The sequence below is a fragment of the Lactuca virosa genome, chromosome 4 (assembly GCF_052849685.1).
Source record: "Lactuca virosa cultivar CGN04683 chromosome 4, Lactuca_virosa_CGN04683_v6, whole genome shotgun sequence".
Classification (NCBI taxonomy): domain Eukaryota; kingdom Viridiplantae; phylum Streptophyta; class Magnoliopsida; order Asterales; family Asteraceae; genus Lactuca; species Lactuca virosa.
Genome location: NC_136429.1, coordinates 410,620,976 through 410,644,617, shown reverse-complemented (window position 1 = coordinate 410,644,617; position 23,642 = coordinate 410,620,976). Strand labels below are relative to the sequence as shown.

The following is a 23,642-nucleotide window of genomic DNA, read 5'->3' as shown; positions in this document are numbered from 1 at the left end:
ATTTATTTATTTACATAATAAACGGGGTGTTACAGTCTATATGGTTATACCTAAAGGTTTTGTCAACCAAAAGTAACCTAATAAATTGTGTAAGATTAAGAGATCTATTTATGTATTGAAGCAAGCATCTTGAACATGGAATATTTTTTTGATGTTGAAATAAAAAAAAGTATGGTCTTATGAAGAATAAAGATGACAATTCTGCTTACAAGGAAACTTGTAAGAGTACAGTGACAATCCAAGTTTTGTATGTGCATGACATGCTAATCACGGGAAATGATATTTCGATCTTGCAAGGTGTTATGTCTTAGCTCAGAAAGTGTTTTGTAGTGATACACTTGGGAGAGGATGTGTACATTTTTAGAATAAAGATCTATATAGATAGATTAAGGCGATTAATAGGTTTAAGTCAAAGTGCATACATTAACAAAGTCTTGAAGCATTGTAATACAAAATACTTTAACAGAGGAGTCGTACCAATGGCATGTGACATAATTTTGAGTTCATCCGAAAGTACTATCACAAAGGTTATCCTAGAGAAGATGATTGGGATTCGATATGCTTCCACAATTGGATCTATCATGTATGCCATGCTATGTACTAGACCTGATGTATCATGTGCTTTGATAATGAAGAGCAGATACCAACAAAACTTAGGAGAGACTCATTAGATGGATTTGAAGAACATTCTACAGTACTTAAGAAGAACTAAAGACACGTTCCTTGTTTATAAAGATTTGGAAGAAGATCTTACTATAAAGTGTTACACAAATGCTTCTTTCAAAACATATCGATATGATTGTATGTTACAATCAGGATATATCTTCATGATTAATAGAGGTTTGGTTTCATGGAAGAGTTCCAAGCAAAGTGTTATAGCATAGTCAACTACATAATCAAAATATGTTGTTGCTTTAGTATTTGCAAAGAATGTTGCTTGGATGAAGAAATTAATTGAGGATTTAGGGGTTGTTCCTTCCATTCAGAATCCCCTAATGATCTTTTGTAACAATGAGGGTGGCATTATGTTAGCCAAGGAAACCATGTCACGTCAAAGGACTACGCACATTCACCAAATTTCCAACTACATTTAAGATGAAGTTGGAAGTAATGATATTTTTATTCGCAAAGTACAAACTTGTCAAAACTTGGTGGACCCATTCACAAAGGCCCTTCCACAAGCTAAACATGGAGGTCATGCTAGAGGGATAAGACTTCGTTATTCTATTGATTAGTTTTGATCTTATTTTAGTATTGAATATTGAAACATTATAAGCAGCAAATATTGTAATGATCGTGATATATATCGGATACAATTTTTTATTAAATACTTGTATTCTATATTAACATGTTTAATCCTTGAATACATTTAGTTATTCTTAATATCCATAGTCGATCATTATTGTGGGAACAACAATAAATTAAGACTACTAAGAATTAGATTGGTTGACAAAGCGTTGTAACTAAGTTCATATGTAATTTCTAGAGAACAAGTATTGGATTTGACCCATTCAAGATCACATGATGGATCGTTGTCATTAGTGATACTTGATAAAGATATTATATTTGTGTCCTTAAACCTAAGATACATATTCGGGACTTGAGTGCAAGGAATGTTATAACTTAATGTGGTTAAACATTTTTGTTTGACCAAACATTTATAAAGGCCATTATTAGGTATAGTATGAATTATATATGAGGCATAAGTAGTCAATATGTGATTTGTTCCTCTTATGTGTTGAGAGTTAGACATATCAAGAACATTGTTAAAAGTTGAAAACTAAATGAGAATGATTACGATTCATATCTCATGTTCAACATGATGCATGTGACAAAGCGATAACCGATAACTTACCTGATACATCAATTAAAGCTTTGAGCTATTAGGGAATTGGATGTTGTTGAACAACACTTCGTCATGTGTTATTGGGGGCAGTGAAAGGTTGTTAGACGTTCACCACTCTCTATATAAATCTATGATGAGACTTGTACAAGTGGGAGATTGAAAGATATTTATGCTCAATAATCATATTAGACTGATATTACTAACAACATATGATCGTAAATGGTCACACTAACAACAACTTGGTGAAAATAGATTATTTATAAGAATTTGATTTTTGATAAATAATCACAACTCTTATAATTTATTGGAAATTATTTAATTTATGATAATAATAATTTTCAATGTCAAGTATCATAACATATCATAATTATAATTTATCAAGTCATCTCCATCTTTTTGGACTAGAAAGACTATTATCTTTTAGCAATAGGGATAGATGTTTTATATCTTAAAAAATCTTAAAATAAATTTTTATAGATTTTATCTTTTTTCTGTCTCCAAAGCCGTGGATTTGAATGGGAGACAATGCTTGATTTATTTTACTTAATTTATTAAAGGAGACATGCTTTAGAAGTATGTACTTATATAATAATTACGTATAGGATTTTAGACATACGAGAAAGTATTAAAATGTTAAGACCTAATGGCTAAAAGAAATGAATTAAAGGCTTTCATTTGGCTTCTCTTTTGCTTACTCAAAAATCGTGTACACCCATCTCTTTCTCTCAGTTCTCTCTACTTGCTAAAGTGTTAAAAGAATACTTACTTGCATGATCTTTTTAAGTCACAATGTTTTTTGTCTTAAAGCTTAAGAGTTAAACCTAGTGTTCTATTGAGTTGGTTATTGTTGGTGTCATACTTTGGAGGAGCTCTTCTTTCACTTTTGCCTTCTTCATCAACTTCCTATGTTGGGACATGATTAATGGTTTATACTTTACTTTACATTGCTTTAGAGTTCTCGGTCTAGGACTGAAAACACCATGATTTCGGTGGTGTTTGGACCGAAATCACAATGTGATATCGGTGGGCTTAATGATGCTTTCGGTTGGGTTTTTGGGTTGGGCCTTTGTAATTAGGTCTAGGTATATATAGTATTGTTTCAGCCGTGTTCAAGGTTTTGGTGATTCTAATTAGCTGATTTCGAGTTTAGAGAGATACAGAGAACCGAGAAACATAGAGATCTTATGTACCCGACTATTAATCAATAATAGTGTGTATTGAAGATTGGATATTCTTTTCCTAATTTATTATAACTGTTTTGCATTAATCATTTGATTGGAATTCCGCACCAATTCTAATGACTTCGATTGATACATTAGATCGGGGTTTACAATTGGTATCAGAGCAAGGATTGGTATCAATCGAATTGGTAAAATAATAATAGTTTCTTGGAGTTTTCTTGGTGTTTTTGGTGTTTTTGAGTTCCTTTTGACGAAAATTATTGCTACTATTCTTCGTGTTCTTTACTACATTGGAGACTTTGATCGAAATTGGTCTTGATAGATTATCAATTTCGTGTTTCTGGGCGTCTTCGGTCAAGCCTCGGATTTCTCAGTGGCAAAATTCGAATCCTCGGTTAGATTTAAGAGTCTTCGGCGGCCAGCTGATTGATTTCGGTTAGGGCAGCTCCTCAGACTCAACTTTAGAGCTCTTGGTCTCAGCCTTGGAGTTCTCAGCGGCGACTCTGTGATCTCAGCTAGGTCAGCTTCGCTTCTCAGTGCTCTTTGAGTCTTCGGTTCAGCTTCTCGGTTATTGCGATTTCGGCTAAGGTTCTTGGTCAAGTAAACCCGTTCTCGGTCAAGTTTTTTTAGACAAAAAGTTGACCTTCAAGGTTCTCGGTTAACAAGGTGTTAACCATTTGTGTTTTCGGTCAGAGAACATTTTTTTTGGTTTTCGGTCAAGATCAAATTGCACAATCAGTTTTTTTTGTTAGTCAATAATGAGCTCTTACAACAGTTCAATCACAACTCCAGGTACCATAGAGGTAAGTAAAACCTCATGCTCTCAATCCTGTGAAGATAAAATAAATAAATACCGTGAACAAAATGAAAAGAGAGGTTTTTGACCTTAAAAATGAAATATATGAAATTAAGAAAGTAAACAAGCCTCTTAAATAAAAACTAGATGCTCAAAACAAAGACTGAATTAGGATTAAGGAGGAATATAGCACCAAATGTGTGACATCCCCAATTTCACGGCCAGAAAAGACCGATTTTTTTATGCTTTGTTTTATAAAATCAGAGTAATCCTTTGATTAAAAGAGTTGCGGAATTTGTTCCCAAAACAAAATATGATAAGAATCTATCAAAACTTTTCTTGAAGAAGTGTATTTTCATTAAATAACAAAATCTCGGGATGTCATGTTCCGATACAGACCAAAAGCATAAACAGTATAAAATATACCTTACAACAGTTATCTATAACTACTGATCTATAATCCAAAATCTCTCGTCAAGTCCACCAACTTATACTCTTGTGCCATTACCTGTAATGCAAAGAAAACTGAGTGGGTCAGGCTTGGGAGCCTGGTGAGCATATAGGGTTTTCAACCCATAATAATATAATTATTATATTCAATCATCAAACAATCAACCCAATTACTCATCCCCATTATCTTCTTTATTTCTTAAGGTCTTACCCTAAGAATCCACTATCCTTCATTCATTCGTTCTTAAGGATTGACCTGAGGAATTGGCACAAAGTCCATTGCTGCCCGAGGTTCATCTACACAGTACTAAATCCATAGCTACCAAGGTTCATCTACACAGTACTAAATCCATAGCTACTAAGGTTCATCTACACAGTACTAAATCCATAGCTACCATTGTATTTATATAAGGCACTAAATCTATAGTTGCCATGGTTTTTTAGAGTACACTGGTGAACATCAAGTCCACAACACCTACAAGTTGCGAGCTTGCTAGTGTTCCACTGGACTGTCTAGAATAGTCTGTGGTTGTCATCCCTACTCTGCTGAATGACGGGGGCCATCGTTTGGGTAAAGGTTTCACTCATTTTTCACCTGTCACCCTCATCTCACGATCTATATCATCTTTCATCTCATCCTCAAACTCATCTTTCCTTACACACCAACTATTTCAACTACCCATGTTCTACCCAACATATTTGTAGATATAAATTACATATATAGTTTAAATCATTTTAAAACATGTATAAAACATTCATTCCAACAACCATCCCAAGGAAACAAACAACGTATAAACACATAGCACGTATTTCAAAGCAAATACTTCATATCTATGCGGTAGAAGAAAGTAACTACACACTCACTTGATCAGAAGATGATCGGGCAGCACTACAGCTCTAAGAGTAGTATTTCTTCGGTGAAACTAGAAGATCTTCACACACCGGGCTTCTCGCAGGCAGAGCTTCGGCTCAGAAACTCTTTTCTTCTCGGGATCTTTGGGCTTCGGGACTTGCTTCGGGTCTCAGGATGATACCGGGGCTTCGGGGGGTTAAAATAGGGCTTAGAGACGGTATCGGGAGTAGGAGAGATGAGAATGAGCAACCAGAATCGGCTGACCCTCGATTTCTATTTATAGGGTGACTTTTATGGGTTCACGTCGTGAGTTTTAAGTGCTCACGTCGTTGTGCTTGATCGTCACTGCATGCGTCATCACAAGTGGGGTCTGACAGATTCCAGGTGACGTTTTTCTGAGTTCACGTCGTGAACACAGTGTTCACGTCGTGAGTTCTGACACAGGATCGGATTTTGTGCCCCGAACTTCAGAAATTCATATCTTTCGCATACGAGCTCCGTTTTCGACGTTCTTTATATGCACACGTAGGTGAGATTATGCTCTACAACTCTCGTTTAGACTTCGTCGGCTAATTTTTACTTTATTTTTAATATATTTTATTATATTATTTTTAGTAGGCCGGGAAAGGAAAACTCCGTTAGAAATCCATAACTTCTTCGTCTGACGTCCGTTTTCGTCTGTCTTTTTACCGTTGGACTACTATCGATGAGATCTTTGATTCTCGTTTAGATCGTTTCGGCTAGAAATCATTCGATCTCATATTCGAACTTCGGGCTGCATACTGCTAATGCTGAAACTTCGAAAAATCATAACTTCCTCATACGAAGTCAGATTTAGACGTTCTTTTTATGCACGCTCTCGGTTTAACGTATTCTACGAATTTCATGTAGATCGCTAAGGCTAAATATCACTCTAACGTAAATTCACTATTTACGTCGCGCTGTGTCGTGACGGTTCTGTCGCGAAACTTCGATAGGTCATAACTTCTTCGTTATAACTCGGATTTCGGCGTTCTTTATATGTACGGAATCATTGTAACATATACTATAACTTAGTTAAGATTAATCCTTCTAAATAATCTTCCATCAAAAAGTCATTTTTGATGCTTGTCGTCTCTAAATTGACTAGCCCGGATCTACGGGCGTTACAAAATGTGTTCACCATCATTATGCTAAAAAGGAAATTGTCAAATTAACTGCCGAACTTGATTCGTTAAAAGCTAAGTTTAAATATGATAAATTTAACTTTAAAAAATTTGATGTGTCATGTGAGATAGTTGAGTCTATGATTTAGAAACAGTTAAAGTGGAAGAGTAACCAAAAAGAGGGTCTGGGGTATCGCAGTGTACCACCTCATTTTAATGATAACTATACTCCGGCCTCTAAAACCTTAGAGACAGAAAAATCTGTTCAACATGGTCCGCCTACTGTAACTGTTTTAGTTAAGACTGAACAATGCGACCCAACTGAGAGTGTTAATGTGAACGATACTAATGTTTCTACTTCATGTACAGATAAAGTAACAGTGCAAGATGGGTTCGAGCAGAACAAAAATGATTCTAGTTCTGCTGAAAATGCTTCAAAAACTTGCGGATATCCCATTTTACGGGAAGGATCACGAGGATGCTTTCAAACACTTAGACGAGGTGAACGATATTGCGGATTATTTTAATACTCCTAATATCCCAAGGGAGACAGCTTTGCTAAGGATGCTACCAGTCACTTTCAAGGGAGCAGCAAAAGACTGGTTAAAGGCACTCCCACCTGGTACAATCACCACATGGGCCCAATTGCGTGAGAGATTTCTAGATCAGTTTTGCCCACCCTCCAAAATCTCTAAACTCAAGAAGGCGATTTCCAACTTTGAGCAAAACCCGGGGGAGTCATTATACGAGGCATGGGAGCGCTACAAGGGGTTGTTAAGGAATTGTCCTCAACATGACCTAAATCTTCAGCAAGAAATGTCGATATTTTATGATGGGGTGAATGTCATGACTAGACAACTCCTTGATTCGCAAGGACCACTTACAAAGAAGAACCCAATTCAGGACAAGGAGCTGGTTGAAGAATTTCCAAAGCACTCTCTTGAGTATCACAACCTAGGACGCGATGAAATGAAAGGCAGTGGAGGTGAACAAATTGAAGAGATGGCTGCTGTGATGGCAATGCTTAACACTATGGATAGGAGATTGACTCAAATGGACCAATCAATTCATGCAATTCGAGTTGGTTGTGAGAGATGTAGTGGCCCACACTTGACAAAGGATTGTAATATAGATGAATATGGAAACAAGAAAGCTCAAGTATGCTACTCAAGCGGGGACAAATATGATGAAGATTGGAGGAAACCAAAGAAAGAGTGGCTGCCTTACGAAGAATACAAGAAGCAAAAAGAAGAGAAATTTAGGCAAACTGGCTGGGGCTTCTACCAAAGAGAGCAACCACTAGTTGAGAAGAAATCAGAATTAGAGACCATGTTGATGAAATTCATTGAAGCTTCAGCAAAAAGACACGATGCTACTGACACTGCAATGGAAGAACAAAGAACTATATTAAAGAATCATCATGAAATGATGATAGATCAGCAAGCATTAATAAAGAATCAGCAAGCCTCCATCAATAACCTTGAAGTACAACTTGGTCAACTTACCACTTTGGTTAATGAGAAGATATTCCCGAAAAATCCTGAAAACAAAACCCAATCTCACGTAATGGCCATAGATATTGAATAAGAGGCGATTTCTGAGTTCCTAGAGGCCTTGGAAGTGGAGCCCCAGCACCCCGATCCAAACCCGAAGAAGCCAAAATTCGAGAACAAAAATGTAGCTGAAGTACAGAAACCACGTCGTGGGAATCATATGTCCACGTCGTGGCCTTGGTCTGATCAGAAAATCCCAGAAACCGTCTCGACTTATAACCCGCCTTTTCCATTCCCGTCTAGAGCTAATCTCAATCCACTGGAGAGAGAACATCTGGAGTTTATCAAGCAATTAAAGGGTATTCCTATCAATACTCCTTTTATTGATTCGCTTGCAAAAATTCCAGAATATGATAAGTTCCTACAAGACTTGTTAGACACTCGTCAGCAATTAAAGGAGAATTCTAAGGTGATTCTAAGTGAGCAAAGCTCAAAAGCTGTGTTGGGAGAAATACCTAAGAAAATGGGGGATCCTGGACGACTCACTCTCCCATGTGAGTTTGGGAACAATATGAAGGTTTATGCTTTAGCCGATTCTGGGGCTAGCATAAATTTGATGCCTTATTCGTTTTATCAAAAATTAAATATTCAGAAGTTGAAGACTACAAAGATGACTATTCACATGGCGAACCGTTCAGTGACACAACCCAGGGGCATTGTGGAAGATATTTTAGTAAAAATTGGGAAATTCATTTTTCCAATAGACTTTGTGGTATTGGATATGAAAGAAGATCCCAATGTACCGATTATTCTTGGTCGCCCATTACTTAACACTGCTGGAGCTCTTGTTGATATTTGGGAGTCTAAGCTCACCTTGAGGGTTGGTGATGAAAAGGAAATTTTTGGGATAGAAGATGGCTTTCAAGGGAATCATGCTCAAGAAGAGGTTTTCAACATTGATGAAGAAAATGAACTTGAAGAATTAGAGAAGCTCATGGAAGAAGAAATCAAAACAATTCAACAAGTTAAAAGAACAAAACCGAGAGCATCTGTTCCATTTTTGGTTGAAGTCATTGCCTACACGAAGCCAACTTCTTGGGTGAGCAAGGAAGATGATGAGATGTCGAGTGATGAAGAGGAGGTTACTTCAAAAGTAACAAGTCCAGTGGTGAAAGAAGAGAAGGATACTTTGGAGCTTAAAGATGATGGAAAATTGAAGACTAAAGGGACTAAACGCAAGCTTGATGGAGACGAGGTCAAAGCTAAAAAGGAAAATTCGAAAAAAGGCGTATAAAAGACGTGTTCAAGCTTACAAGAGGCGTTTCAAGGAACAAAAGATCCTAGTGGTGGACTCTTCAGATGATTCAACGTAGGAGGCTCGGAGTCCAGCTCAAGACTCCTCAAAAAGAAACGCTTCTCGGGAGACAACCCGAGTTTGGTTTGCTTTTTCTTTTCTTTTCTTTTTAGTTTTTGAGTTTTTTTTAAAAGGTTATCAAGTCATCATCTATAGACTATTACTTGGTAAAAAAAATTAGCTGTGGGATGCTTTTGTAATAATTGGAACACAAAGAACATAAATAAAAATTGTTAGATTAGCAAATTTTTGTGACCAGACATCAATCACGTCGTGGTCAGGAGCGCCACGTCGTGATTTTAAGGAACAATTCGGTGACTGATTGCGACTTGACCAGTTTATCTATTATTACAAGTCACGACGTGGTATAGCCTACCACGACGTGACCTTTAAAAGTCACGGGGGGGGACCAGTTATTAAACCCTTTGACCACAAACTACTTCCCTATTTGTTTACTGCCTCACGAACGGAAGCAAGGTCCCCACAGTTGATTTTTTTTCAACTTTTCCTCCAAATTTCCTGCATTTTCTTGTCCTTTTACTCCATCTGGTATGTATTTCATCCATTAATTATAGATATTACTTACAATTTATACATTTTCATGGTTAGGGTTTATGTGAATGATAGGATTTCCAAAATTGGATGAAATTGGTTACTGTTTTTAGGTTGCATGCCCTTAGAATAGCAATAGAAACAAACCCCAAGTATTGTTTTTGGGTAAAATAGCGTATTTAGTGTTCGATATGTGCCCACGATCCGACTGCGAGACCACGACGTGGCGAGCCAAGCCACGACGTGATTCCTGGGCGAGAAGTTTTCTGCATTGTTTTTTGATAACATATTTTAGGTGTTTTGTTTTTGTTTTGGTTTGTTTTTGAACATTGCAGAAAGATGGCACCTAGAAGGGCTGTTCAACAGGACAATGACCCGATTGATGTCTCGAATATCTATCCGTTATATCGATTTCCGCGAACCATTTCACGGGCCTTGTTGACATCTTATCAGAACCGTTTGGGATGGTTATACAATAGGGAGTTTGCTATAGCTCCGATTATTGACTGGGGATGGCTTGGCGGTGTTGGAATGGTTGTTGAGTTGGAGCGCCATTGGACGAAAGTATACGAGGGAGACTATTTTTCCTTTACTTGCCATGGATGGAGGAACTTGTTCGCGATCCAAGAACCCGTGTACCGGGAATTATCAGTGGAGTTTTTCTGTACTGTGAACTTTGAAGAACGCACCATTGATTTTGCTTATAACCGGGCACTAGTTTTCTGGTTGGGCGGGGTGTATCGGGAGTGTAGTCTCCGGAAATTTGCATGGCGCATGGAGATCTATACAGAAGTGGAGACTCAATCCCCGTTCTTTGTTCCATTTTTACTTGGTTGTGTTCGGGATTTTGCACCCGGTATTTTTGATGTTCAATTTTGGCGAACTATCGCAAATCACGAGTACAGTTCTCATGATTCAAGTGAAGCACAAATTCGGAATCCGGTGCATCGTTTTTTTCACCGCCTTATCACCTTTTCTATCAATCATAAACATCACGGTGATAAGGTTTCTTTACAAGATTTGTTCTTTTTGTGGAATATTATTACTCCCGGGGTGTGTTGTGATATTCCTTACATGCTAGCAAGGTTTTTGGGAAAGAGAGCCGTCAGCTCACGACAAGGAAGTCCAATTACAGGTGGACATTTGGTCACCCGTCTTGCCCGGTCATATGGGATTTTGTCCCAAAAATTTGTGCGGAACCTTACCCGTTTGCCAGACAATGATTTGACTATTCAGTTTTTGGGTGTTATGCGCGTGGTGGTTGATATCGGGGGAGGTTATGTTATACCCTCAGAAGATAGAGAGCAAGAGGTGGAACAACCCGAGCAACCTCCAGCGAGAAGAAGAAGAAACGTTAGAGCCCGGGGAGAAGTTGAGAGAGACCGTCACCCGGGAGGAGTACCCACCGACCCGTTTCAAACCCGGGTTGGATCATATTTGGATAATCTCCGTGGTGGGATGAATTACAACACACAAACTTTGGAGGCGATGTTTTCCCACATGGGTGTGGTGCGACCACCCGCGGTGCCACCACAATGTCCTTATATTCCGACATGGGAAGAGCTGTGGATCCCGAGGGACGATGGGGAAGGACCGAGTGGAGTGCAGGGACGAGAGGATGATGATTAATTTCTTTTCTGTTTAGTTTTTATTTATTTTTTATTTTTTTTGTGGTGTTAGTTAATGTTGAACTTGGTTTGTTGATGTAAGACTTGGGTAAACTATTATGTTACTCTTTTAGTTCTTTTGGTTGATTGCAGGTTGCTAAGGAATCATGAAAAGGAGTAAGGTCGAGTCAAGAGTCGTGACCCACAATTTGAAATAAGTGTGGGGTGCGTTAAAGAGAGAGAAGATAGAGTCCACAAGTGTCTTATACAACATTAGAAGAGTCTTAACCCATTAAGATGTTAGTCAAGGTGCTAGGTTGAATGAAGAAGTGGAAAATCTTAATTTTCTGATGGTCCAGTTTCCACGACGTGGTGATTAAATTTTCACGTCGTGGAGTGTTATAACTGGGATATTCTGTTCGCGTTTTTATACAATACCACGATGTGGTATTATACACCACGACGTGATTTCTGTTCATTTCACTATTTTGAAGATCATTGGGTGTTTTTCCATATGGCTTTCCACGCATCTTCTTGGGGTCATTTTAAAGACTATTGTGGTTCGTTTTCCTCCACCATATACAGTAGCTTCAAGTCCGAGTTCTTATTTTAAAGAGGTCCATATTCGAGATGCACGTTTTTCCACACTTTTGGAGTTTCGTTCACGCCACTATCCCAGGGGAGTCTGTTCCTTTTTCTCCCTTCTTTTAATTTTTATATTATTTTAAGCATACAATGAGGGAATTGTATGAAATAAGTGTGGGGTAGGGGGTAGAAAAAGTAAATTGCTAGATAATTTGGTAAATTTTAAGTTTTTATTAATTGGATCTAGTAGTAATAATTTGAACTGTACTTACTAGTGGAATGACCCGATAAGAGCTCAAATGTTTAGTTGAGCCGATAAACGTTATAATGCATTTGTGGCCTCCCTTATTTTAGTGAAATCATGGAACACAAACATGACCCTGCTTAGTTTGAGGAATGCAACATGTTTAGCAGCCTAAACCTGAAATGTATCCAGGAAAGATATGTCTTAACCAATAAAGGTTGAAGTTAAGCGCCCCTGCTTAAGCATGTAGGTTTTTGAGTGATATAAAAAAGTGAGTTATACATGTAAAAAAAAGAGAGAGAAATTACTGAAAAGTAAAAATTCTTGAAGAATTTTGGAGCTATCAAAGTATGAAGATCAAAGATCAAAGTTCTGAAGAAATTCAAAAATTTGAAGATGCCAAAAATCGTGAAAGAAGTGAATTCAATGAAGTGAAAGATCAAACATTAAAGAAAAGAAGAATTCAAGAGCTCCAAGTTGTGGTATCTTCTAAAAAGTTGTAATTCTCTAGTTTATGTATGCTTGGGTAGCTTTACAAAAATATCTTGAGGTTAGAAAGCTCTCTGGCGATGGATTCGGAAGGTTGCATAAAATGAGCATTGTTCGAAAGAAGTGGGTAATTGTTTATGAAGATTGTGATTATTTAAAGTATGGGGGGTCATTTAGGAAAAATTTAGACACAAATGCATGCGTTGAGGTCTTGGCATAATGGCTGAGCTGGAATTGGATTGTTTTATAGTGATGAAGGTTTAAGTTTAAATAAGTAGATTTGCTTGAGGGCAAGCAAAGCCTAAGTGTGGGGTATTTTGATATTGTTATATTTATACATAGTTTTAGGCAATATTGATCTACATTTTATTTAATATTTTGGTTATTTGCATAGAATTATGGTACTTATAAGGATAAAATGTTATTTGCAGCCAAAATAAAGCATTTTAGAAGAAAGGGACCAGAAGTGACAATTTATGGAACATTGGAGGCTTGAAGCATAAAAGATGAAGTAATTCACGGAATATATTGGGGCCACGACGTGAACCTGATAACCGCGACGTGGAATCGATCTTTCCAGAAGATAAGTACGCGAAGAAAGAATCCTTGGCGAATACGGATAATTCCTGAAGTCACGTCGTGGAGCTTCCTGCCACGACGTGGAACGTGATTTTCCAGAAAATATATAAACCCCTCTCCATTACGATTGGAGAGACTTTTGGCTGAAGGAAGAGGTTCCAGGAGGCGATTTACAGCAGAAGTAAGGTCCTGGAAAAGGGTTTTCAACACCAAAAGAGTAAAAGTTCATAATTTGTTTACTTGTTTGATACTTATAGACATGTTTTCTTATTTGAATTGTGTTTATATGTTAGTTGCTACTATGAGCAGCTGAATCTAGCTACTCTTATCTAGCTAGATGAAGCTTCAAACTTATGAATAGCATAACTTTACATGGATTTATTTAGTTGGTGAATTGCTTGTGTTTGATTTATTGTTACCTAGAATGCTTATGTTGTTGCTTTAATTGCTTAAACTCATGTTATGTGTAGCTTAGTGACCATTAACTGCATGAACTTGATAACCTAGTAACTTAGTGAACATTGAATTGCTAGAGCTAGGATCAACCAAAATCTTAGTTAGTAATTGAAGTAATTAACATTGATGTGCTAGAGAACATAGATTATGACCATAATTGTGTTTGCATGATAAATCTTACATAGCATATTCATAAACATAACTGGTTTTGTGTTTAATTGTGTGTGACCATACATAGTTTTACATGAATTAATTAATTATTGGTAAATTTAGACCTAAATTACTAATATAATAACAACCAACTTAATAATCCATAATTATTAGCTAGTCATAAGGACGAAGTGGATTCGAACTAGATAAGAGTGTCTTTTATTTATTGATTGAATTTGAGTTAAGTTAGTCTGATCTTGAAAAATCAGATAAAAACCCCCTTTTTAGCTTGTTAATAATTAGATTAATTTAGTAGTAAATAGATTAATTAATAACACCGCTCCCTGTGATCGACACCCGACTTACCTAAGCTATACTGTAATCTGACTAGGTACACTGCCTACAAGTGCATAGTTAGTCTAAGTTTGTTAGGTTATAAATATTAAAATTAGTGGGTACTTTCGTGCACATCAGTCATGTTCACGCAATGGTGATTGGAATGCTAAAAAGGACAAGAATCAGACTCCCAAGGACAAAAATGGCATGTCGGACAAGACGCCTAATTCGAGAGATGGTTCAGCCAAACCGAAATCGGTGAGGTCGAATTCATCTCAAGGGTCGTTCTCTAGTTCACACTTGCGATTCAAGTCTAAATCAAAGGGTAGTTCCATTTCAAAATCAAGTGTTAAAGCACCCATTAGGTTAAATATTAAAATGCTTAAACCTAATTACCAATAGGTTCCCAAACGTAACATTTCTAAATCGTCCAAAAGTCTTGTAACCTCTTTATGTTCCTTATCTGATAAACAGGATATGTCATGGGAAAGAGTATCTTGTGTAGATAGTAATGGTAGACCCAGTTTCAAAATGGATTGGGTTCCCAAATCCAATTAATCTCGCACTCTGTGCCGGAGCAGCTATGGAGGAATATCATCAGACTTCGGTATGTTGATAGTGGCTATTCCAGGCACATGACAGGAGACATCTCTCAACTGAACGACATTCAGAACTTTAATGGAGAGCATGTGTCCTTTGCGGGAAAGGAAAAGAAAAGATCACACAAATGGGGACCGTATTTAACGGCGTGATAAATTTTGAATATGTTAACTTCGTTATGAAATTGAAACACAATTGAGGCTGAATACGTTGCTACATCTGCTCGTTGTTCTCAGGTCATCTGGATGCAACTTAAATTGTTGAATTACGGTTTGAATTTTCTTGATACTCCTAGGTTTTTCTTAAAATGATTCCTTTTGAAGACTGACAGAAAGTTTTTTTTTTTGTACATTTTGTATTTTATTTTTGTTTTATTTAAATTTGCTCATATTTGTTTCTTTCTTTCTCTTCTATGTACACATTTAGGGGGAGAATTAAAACCAAACAAAAATCATAAAATTCCAAAATTCCAAAAATATGTTTATTTTATTTTTATTTTTATTTCTTTTTCAGAAAAATCAAAAATCCAAAAATATTTTTATTGCTTTTTGAGTTTATTTTATTTTATTTTTATCTCAAAATTTCATTTGTCTTAAAAACGCGAATTCAAAAGAAGAAGAGGCTCAAGGAGACTTTGTCGGAATTTTCTGTGCAAGAAGAGATCTTGAAAGGAATTGACGGAATTACTCTTCACACTACTTTCACAAGGAATTGAAGGCATGAAACTGTACAAACTGTCAGTTAGGCAGTTTCTTTCTAAGAACTGTCGTATTTAAGGAATTGAAAGTTTGAAACTATACAAATTGTCAAAATTGGTTTTGTCAGTTATCTTTACCTAAGAACTGTCATGGCACAAGGGCGATTCACCCAACCGGGAAATAGATATCGCTGAACATCCTGCCCAGGGTCTTGACATTCTTTGTGTCATGCAAAACTACGGAGACTCAAATGTATTCTCGGATATATTCTCCGCAGGTAAGGAATTAACGGTTATTGGCACTAGGGCGATGCACCTCGCAAGGCACGATTATCGCTGAATGTCCCGCCAAAGGGAGTTGACCTCGTGTCATGCTACACTATGGAAATATGTCTTCGGATATTTTTGTCACAGGATGGTTTTGTAAGTTATTCCTAATTAACTTTCATTGGCACTACAATGGTACACTCAGCTGAGATTCAGAAACCATTGAACGTCTCGCCAAGGGCCAAGTTAACTTGTTAACTTGAAAAACTATATTAAGATCTCTGATCGAGGATATGCAGGGGCTAACATCAAAAATAGCCATGAGTAGTTCTTCGATACTCAAAAAATCGCAGTGCGTTCCTCCGTGTTCACACATATACTGCGAGTAGTCTCCATCTAAGTCAAGTCCGTGTCCTTGAACAACTGTGGTGAGAAGGGTCTTTATGACTCTGTGATCCACAAGGAGTTTTAGTCATGGTTACTTTTCAAGACGCATCTGTGATCAATGAAGAATTTTGATTCGAAGGAACAAGAAGTGAAGATTATTTTTCAACACAAAAACCTTTAAACCCCATAAGCAAGGTGAAATTGTATTTGAAGTTATGTGAAAAATTGCATTGAAGCCTCCTCAATCAATTTGCTGCTATCTATGAACTTGCTGAAGTGATCCAGAAGAATCGGTCTCTCTGTAATTATCTCTGAAGTTTTTCAAAGCTGAAAGTGCTGATTTTCAAGAACCTATACAAGAAGCCTCTATACCCAATGTGCGTTCAAAGTCAAATTTTAAAGGAAGTTAAACTATTCAAGATGAAGTCATTCATGTAGAAACTCATATGTTCATCTTGAAGTCGTGAAGAAATTGAAGATAAAAATTGAAAGTCAAGAACAAGGAGAATATTGAAAAGAAAAGAATGCTATAAACCAAGGGGGAGATTGTTGGGACATGATTAATGGTTTATACTTTACTTTACATTGCTTTAGAGTTCTCGTTGTAGGACCGAAAACACCATGATTTCGGTGGTGTTTGGACCGAAATCAAAATGTGATTTCGGTGGGCTTAATGATGCTCTCGGTTGGGATTTTGGGCTGGGCCTTTCTAATTAGGTCTAAGTATATATAGTATTGTTTCAGCCGTGTTTAAGGTTTTGGTGATTCTAATTAGCTGATTTCGAGTTTAGAGAGATAGAGAGAACCGAGAAACATAGATATCTTATGTACCCGACTATTAATCAATAATAGTGTGCATTGAAGATTCGATATTGTGTTCCTAATTGATTATTAATGTTTTGCATTAATCATTAGATTGGGATTCCGCACTAATTCTAGTGACTTCGATTGATACATTAGATCGTGTTTTACATCCTAGCCTCCTTTTGAGAATGTAAAGACGTTGAAGGTTGTTTATCTTTTTCCCTCTATGGTTGTGAAATATTTCTTTATTTTGGAAGATGATTCTTGCTGGGAATAGAATAATTATATATTTATTCAATATTTTGAAGCTTCTGTTGTCGTTTTTTGTGTTTTTAAAAACTGATTTTTGAATAAAACCCAACAATTGTTTATGTGATCTAACATTCAAGAGATCATCTAAAAAACAGTGTCTTAATTTATCCTAATAATTAGATTTATACAATATAAAACTAAAAACAAGGTGATAAACATTTGGTTTAAGCCTCTCCCCACTCTTAATATACCGACCAAAGCATACTTAGCTCGAAAAAAGTATTTTATTTATTTATTTATTTTGTTTTTGTGAATAATGAACAGACGCCGCATACCAGAAGCTGGCGCGTTGTGTTCCACATGTGAACACACGTCACATACCAATAAGTTGAACACCACGTTCAAGGAATTAAGGTTTGGGTTTCCAGTCGCAGACGCATCGTGTAAACAGAAGCAACGCACTGCGTAGACTGGGCAGAAACAACTTCTCCTTAAACTTTAACTCATTTTCAATTATAAAATGATTTGTTAATTTTTTTTTAATTACGATGGCTTAATCTAATCACTCCACATTCATGTAAATAGGTTAACACGAAACAGATTGGAAATCAAAGTGAAAGACACATGAAGAAGGCACTCTTATGTAATTTTTGGGTTATAAGGACACAAACAAGCCACAAAGGCACATCAAAAGCAATAAAAAATAGTCCCATAATCCAAAAGAGGATAACAAGTTCACTCAGATCTAATGAAACTAAACATAAAAAGGGGGTTCAAGATTATATACATTTGTAGTCTCTGTCTTGTGTGTTCTAACCAGTGGGACAGATGATAAGAAGCTAAACTAGGATTCCTCTTTCGTAGTCGCACGCAAAGAGCAATACAACTACCACTTGATAAATCTCTAGATGATGAATACACTTGAACACCAAACCCTAATCGAATTAGGTTTTTGATCGTCAGACCCATAATGAGCTCGAGAAAATTGGGTCGTGGCGAGAGGCAAATCGGGATATTGAGAGTGGGGAGATGCTTAAATCAAATGGGATGTATTGTGTAACCCTAGATCCGGTTTTGGCACTCTTATTTATAAGGGTAGGAGTAAAATTCCTTATTGGATAATTATTTGGTCACTAAATACTTATCTATGAGATTTAACTTTTAAATCTTTACACTTTAATCGTTTAAGTTCTATAAATTTCTATTGATTTATTAACCAGTTATAAATTAACAAATTAGACCTAATAAACTAACGTGTCAATAATTGTTTAAATTGTCCTTATATGTAACCTAAAAGAACTTTGTTATTAATAATAATATTATCAACTGTTGTAACTGCGGGCACTATTTTCCAACATAAAATTTACCCTTGAAAAGCTTTCTTAGTCCATTGTAACTGCGGACACTATTTTCCAACATAAATTTATCCTTGAAAAGCTTTCTTAGTCCATTATAACTGCGGAAACTATTTTCCAACATAAAATTTACCCTTGAAAAGCTTTCTTTGTCCATTGGAAACGAAAATCACTAGATTATAGCAAAACACATCCTTATCTCATCATTTTACGGCAACCACTTTTACAAACAAAATTGATTATGTATTCCAAGAACATTTTGTCGATATGATAGTTCAAGATCATATCTAGGACATGTTTAGTCATAAAAAAAATTAGTTCAAGAAAAACGAAGTTTGTCAATATGATAGTCATACATCATTGCAATCTGATGATTGTTGTGTTTTAATGTCTAGGTAATACATGTTCATGTATAAATTATAAATCCATTCTAAGTCTTGAGGGTTATTAGAAAGTGGTTGTAGATGAAATTTTGAAAACATGGGTGTAAACAATAATGTTTTCTAAACAAAAATCACATACAACATATTTTACGAAATCGCTAGCATGTTGATTTGATTACGACTAAAACTCATTTCCATGGTTTTTTTATGCATCCACATATTTTTTAAATGAAATTATCTATTATTCCCTTCGTAGGGATTAGAAAATCAAATCTAAATGTAATAGAGGTATCCCTAAAATTCCATGAATATCTCTCTTTCTCTCTCACCATAAAATCAAAAACCCACACCACCGATGTCAATAAATCACCGGATTCCTCTCTTTTCCGATGGTTCTTCCCGATGCAAACCTGACAGCCTTCTTCTCTCTATGATATTGACTCCCTAAACCCTCTTATGATTCTGTCTGCAACGTGTTCTGGTTAAGAAATCACGAGGGTTTGAAAACCCTAGATCAAGAACTTGTAGTTCAGCTCCTTGATTTTATCTTTATGTTGTTGTACCACTAAACCCTTCTTCACTCATCAGCAACATGTTCTGATTAAACAATAAATTCACAGCCACGGTCAGTATCGACGCCTACCAATTTGTGAAGGTAAAGATGCTTCCATTATTTGTTTCAATAAAAAATCAAAGTCTTCAACATATTCATCAACAATTAGGATCAATAATCAATATGATTGTATTTATTTTTGATATTGCAGTGTAGTGATTTCATATACTTCTTTTTTATTCAACTCGGAGAATGTATCATCGATTTGTCAAAGTCTTTTCGGAAGCACTGCCATTTTATGTTTTGTGGGGCTAGTGCAAATAAGATTTATTCTGCTATGCATGGTTTGGTATAATCGCTTTGGTGTAATTAATTATACTTCAAATTTAAATAAAGGGAATAATAGTCAATTTCATTTAAAAAATAACGGAAATATCATCTCCGATATTATTATTCAGATAACCAATACATTTTGAGATTTCTAAACTTAAAAGTAAATTGATACCATGGCTATGAAAAGCAATCCAAATGAACTATTAAACCATAAAAGATGAACATTTTCGCGTCATTGAAACAGTAACATTGACGAACGTTGTCTTCTCTTTTGACATTCGATCTGTAAGTATATTCTTATACCTTAGAAAGACTTCCTCTATTATAGACTCTCCGAAGTGACTCAAAAGCATAGGTTCAGCCACTGCTCTCATATATTTGGCGACATTGTATCCTCTTTCCTCATTCTTCGGTGGATTTTGACTATTATTTGCATATGCATCCCAATTAACTTCAGAAACCTCCAATCGATCAATTATGAATGATCCTTCTTTCTCAACTTCGGTACTGACTTCTTCAGCACAAGGAGCGTATTGCGGAATGTCAAAGGAGTCCATTTTACCTTCTTCTACGAGTCCCTATTTACAAGAACTTAATAATGAGTTCTCGTCTATACAAAGTTGTCTTAGTTCATTTCCATATATTTCATATGTATATGTTCCATGTCCTTTATTATAACGCAATACAAATAAAAAACTAAAAAATGAGTAAATAACACACACACACATCTATTCTAATAAATGAATAGTTTTAATCTCCATTTGACATGTGTCATTCTAATACAACTCCTCATTAATATTATGCCACATGTCAAAGAGATATATTAGGCAACACTTCAAAATTCAAATTTACTTTTTCTAATTATATGTTATGTTTGAAGTTATAATAACTTTAAAATTTTGGTATATCTCTTAATTAATGATTTATTTAAAATAATTGACAAATAATTTTTAAATTTTTACAATGAAATTTAATTTATTTTGTAACTGTGGTTCCCACGGGTTATAAACTAGTATATATATATATATATATATATATATATATATATATATATATATATATATATATTAACAAATTAAATATATGATCTAGGTTAATAGTAGTATTATTGTTTATTTCTAATTAAATACCATTTTTTCAGTAAATATATTTATTTGAGGGTATTTTTATCAGTTAAAAATATGATACTTAGAAAGACAAAATTTCAACTTTCATTTCTTTTAAAAAATATTAGTAATCAATATTCAATAGCGTTTATCAATTTAAAAACTAAAAACATTGAAACGTTGAAAATTGAAATAAAAAGTTGAAAAGATAAGGTAATTAATTGTAATGATCAAACATTTTCCATCTATGGTGGAAGGCCTCTTAAGCGGATTTTTTTTCTTAAAGAATTTAAAAAATATACATTATAGAATTATTCTTTTTCTCAAAGAAACTTTAATATTCATTTCTTAGTTCAAGAATTATGATTTAAACTTACTATAGAACATAGACTTCTATATATATATATATATATATATATATATATATATATATATATATATATATATATATATATATATATATATATATATATATATATATATATATATATATATATAACCTGTATTTAATTGCTTCGATGTTTAAGTATTAAATTGTTTGTTTCTAATTTGGTTTGTGATTGTTAGATTTTGTTTTTATATTATCACGTCCTTTTTTAATTTTAGTTTGCCAATTGGTTAAGATTTTAATAACTAAAATTAATTAATCTTAATTTAAGAATATGATTTTTCACTTTTACTAAATAACTACTAATCAAATCATAGCCATAAGATAATTTATGATCATGGTATTTTCCTACATTCTCACGATAACTATTGATTTTATATAAGAAATTAGTAATTGGACATGGTTTTACTTCAACGGAATAAATGCCAAGTTATACCTCTAAAACCATGTCGTTTAGGGCCATCGCTAAGAGCTCCCAAATGTAACAACATTCTTTGCTACAAGGATCAGAACCTCGTCTCCCTAGTATCGTCAAAACCATACGACCACCACTTACCATCTCCTTTGCACGACATTCGAGAAAAATGAGGAAATCTTTGTGAAATTGCTCGCGATATGCTTTTATCACACTTGTTGGGCTTGTTGCTGACATATATATGTTCCCTTTGTTTGTGTTATGAAATTCAGGAACCTGCTTAAAAAAGATTCATTAGTACAACTATTTATTAATTTGACCACAATATATATATATATATATATATATATATATATATATATATATATATATATATATATAGAGAGAGAGAGAGAGAGAGAGAGAGAGAGAGAGAGAAACCTGGGACAACCACATGAGACTGTAGGAAGAGTGGAAAAAATGAATGCTGTTGCTGGGAAAAAGCCTGGTATAAAATGATCCAGCTACACCAGAAAAGTAACAAGGTAGAGAAGACGTAGTAGACGTAATTTGTGGTGAAATGTTCATATGGAATTTTGAAAGGGAATCAAAAATGGCATTGAAATCATTATTTGGCAGATCATTAAGATATATTTGCATTTCAGGCAATTCACCATGACCTAATTTCTGGGTTATCTTATCTAAGATCTTTATGAACTCCGATGCCACCAGTAACGTGTTTGATCCAGATGAACACCCAAGATCCGCCATGGTTAGGGTTTTAGGGAAGTTCATTGCATCGTAAAGATTTGTCAAAGCTTCTTCCATTATGGGTTTTGTCATTGTTATGACCATTCTCTATTACAAAAGAAGTTTTTTTAATTAATAAACGTTGTTAATTTGTTTTCATATATATATATATATATATATATATAATAATGTAGATGGACAACCATTGTTAATTTGTTTTCATATATATATATATATATATATATATATATATATATATATATATATATAATGTAGATGGACAACCATTGTGTGGACAGTACTATTCTATGAGAATTTTTAAGAAAATAGTTGTTTATTAATGTGAATACGTTCAACCTCACATGACTATTATCATTTTCATACATTCTCAATAATTTTTATTTATTTTTGTTCTCATGTATTGTTTTTACTCATTTTCATTTTAACAGAATACGATTAAATAAAAATTCTGATAACATTATGACAGAATAAGAATAATAATAATAAAAATCTATAATAATCTTATAGACGATTTAATTAGTAAGAATGCGTAATAATGACCGTAATTATATTGGATTTAACGTATTCACATTATCAAACAACATATTTTTTTTATTATTCTTATACAATAATATTGTCCACACGTCTGCACAATAGATATCAATTCAGATTTGAACATGTGTGTATATATATAGAGGTGCTGCTAATAAGACACCCTTAAACATCCAATTGACACATTTATAAAAATCAACCTATAATTAACTATTTATAATCAGTTTTTTTCATAAATCAATACAATTTCAATCAATAAAAATATTTTAAAATTTAATTACGATGTATATAGTATGAATTGCACCTGAAGAAGGGAATTGTTGGAATAACTATAATCTCCATCTCCACCATTCATATGAAGCACCTGACTGACTTCCATATCTCTCACACAGAAAATGAGAAAAATGATACTCAACTCTTCTTCTTATGCGTCTATTTATAGATGAAGTCAAAATTATTTCCTTGTACTCTTTGTGGTCCACCCTGTCCCTGGTCTCTTTTTTATTCTATTAACTTTAAGAACATTAATGTATGTAAAGTCGCTATACGTCAGGTAGATCTAGCTTCCAAATAAAGAAAACATTAAAATAAGTTTATTCACCTCAAAAATAATTAATTATTTTAACATAGTTACAGAAATTATGTTTGTTACTAACTGTTAATTGAAAATTTGGCTATTAGTTTATAAGTTGGTTAATAAAAAAT

General features: G+C 34.8%; 1 protein-coding gene and 1 non-coding gene across 2 annotated transcripts; both read right to left on the bottom strand.

The window, feature by feature from the left end:
• Window positions 1-6,964: 6,964 nt before the first annotated feature.
• LOC145110099 (small nucleolar RNA R71) lies at window positions 6,965-7,071 on the bottom strand. The gene has a single exon (XR_013709481.1). It is a non-coding gene; the product is annotated as a small nucleolar RNA R71 (small nucleolar RNA).
• Window positions 7,072-19,799: 12,728 nt separating this feature from the next.
• Window positions 19,800-23,329, bottom strand: LOC145108909 (S-adenosyl-L-methionine:benzoic acid/salicylic acid carboxyl methyltransferase 3-like). The gene is made up of 4 exons (XM_079045994.1): window positions 23,242-23,329; window positions 22,077-22,493; window positions 21,678-21,932; window positions 19,800-20,325 (listed from the first exon to the last, which is right to left on the bottom strand). The coding sequence occupies exons 1-4, from the start codon at window positions 23,314-23,316 to the stop codon at window positions 19,951-19,953; spliced, it is 1,122 nt and encodes a 373-aa protein (XP_078902120.1). The 5' UTR covers window positions 23,317-23,329; the 3' UTR covers window positions 19,800-19,950.
• Between the last annotated feature and the right edge of the window lie 313 nt (window positions 23,330-23,642).

Coding starts and splice junctions, on each gene's coding strand:
- LOC145108909 (XM_079045994.1), bottom strand. CDS start 23,316: ATGGAAGTCAGTCAGGTGCTTCATATGAATGGTGGAGATGGAGATTAT. Junction 22,494..23,241: donor CCAACAATTCCCTTCTTCAG/GTGCAATTCATA, acceptor CTTTTGTAATAG/AGAATGGTCATAACAATGAC. Junction 21,933..22,076: donor GTCTCATGTGGTTGTCCCAG/GTTTCTCTCTCT, acceptor TTTTTTAAGCAG/GTTCCTGAATTTCATAACAC.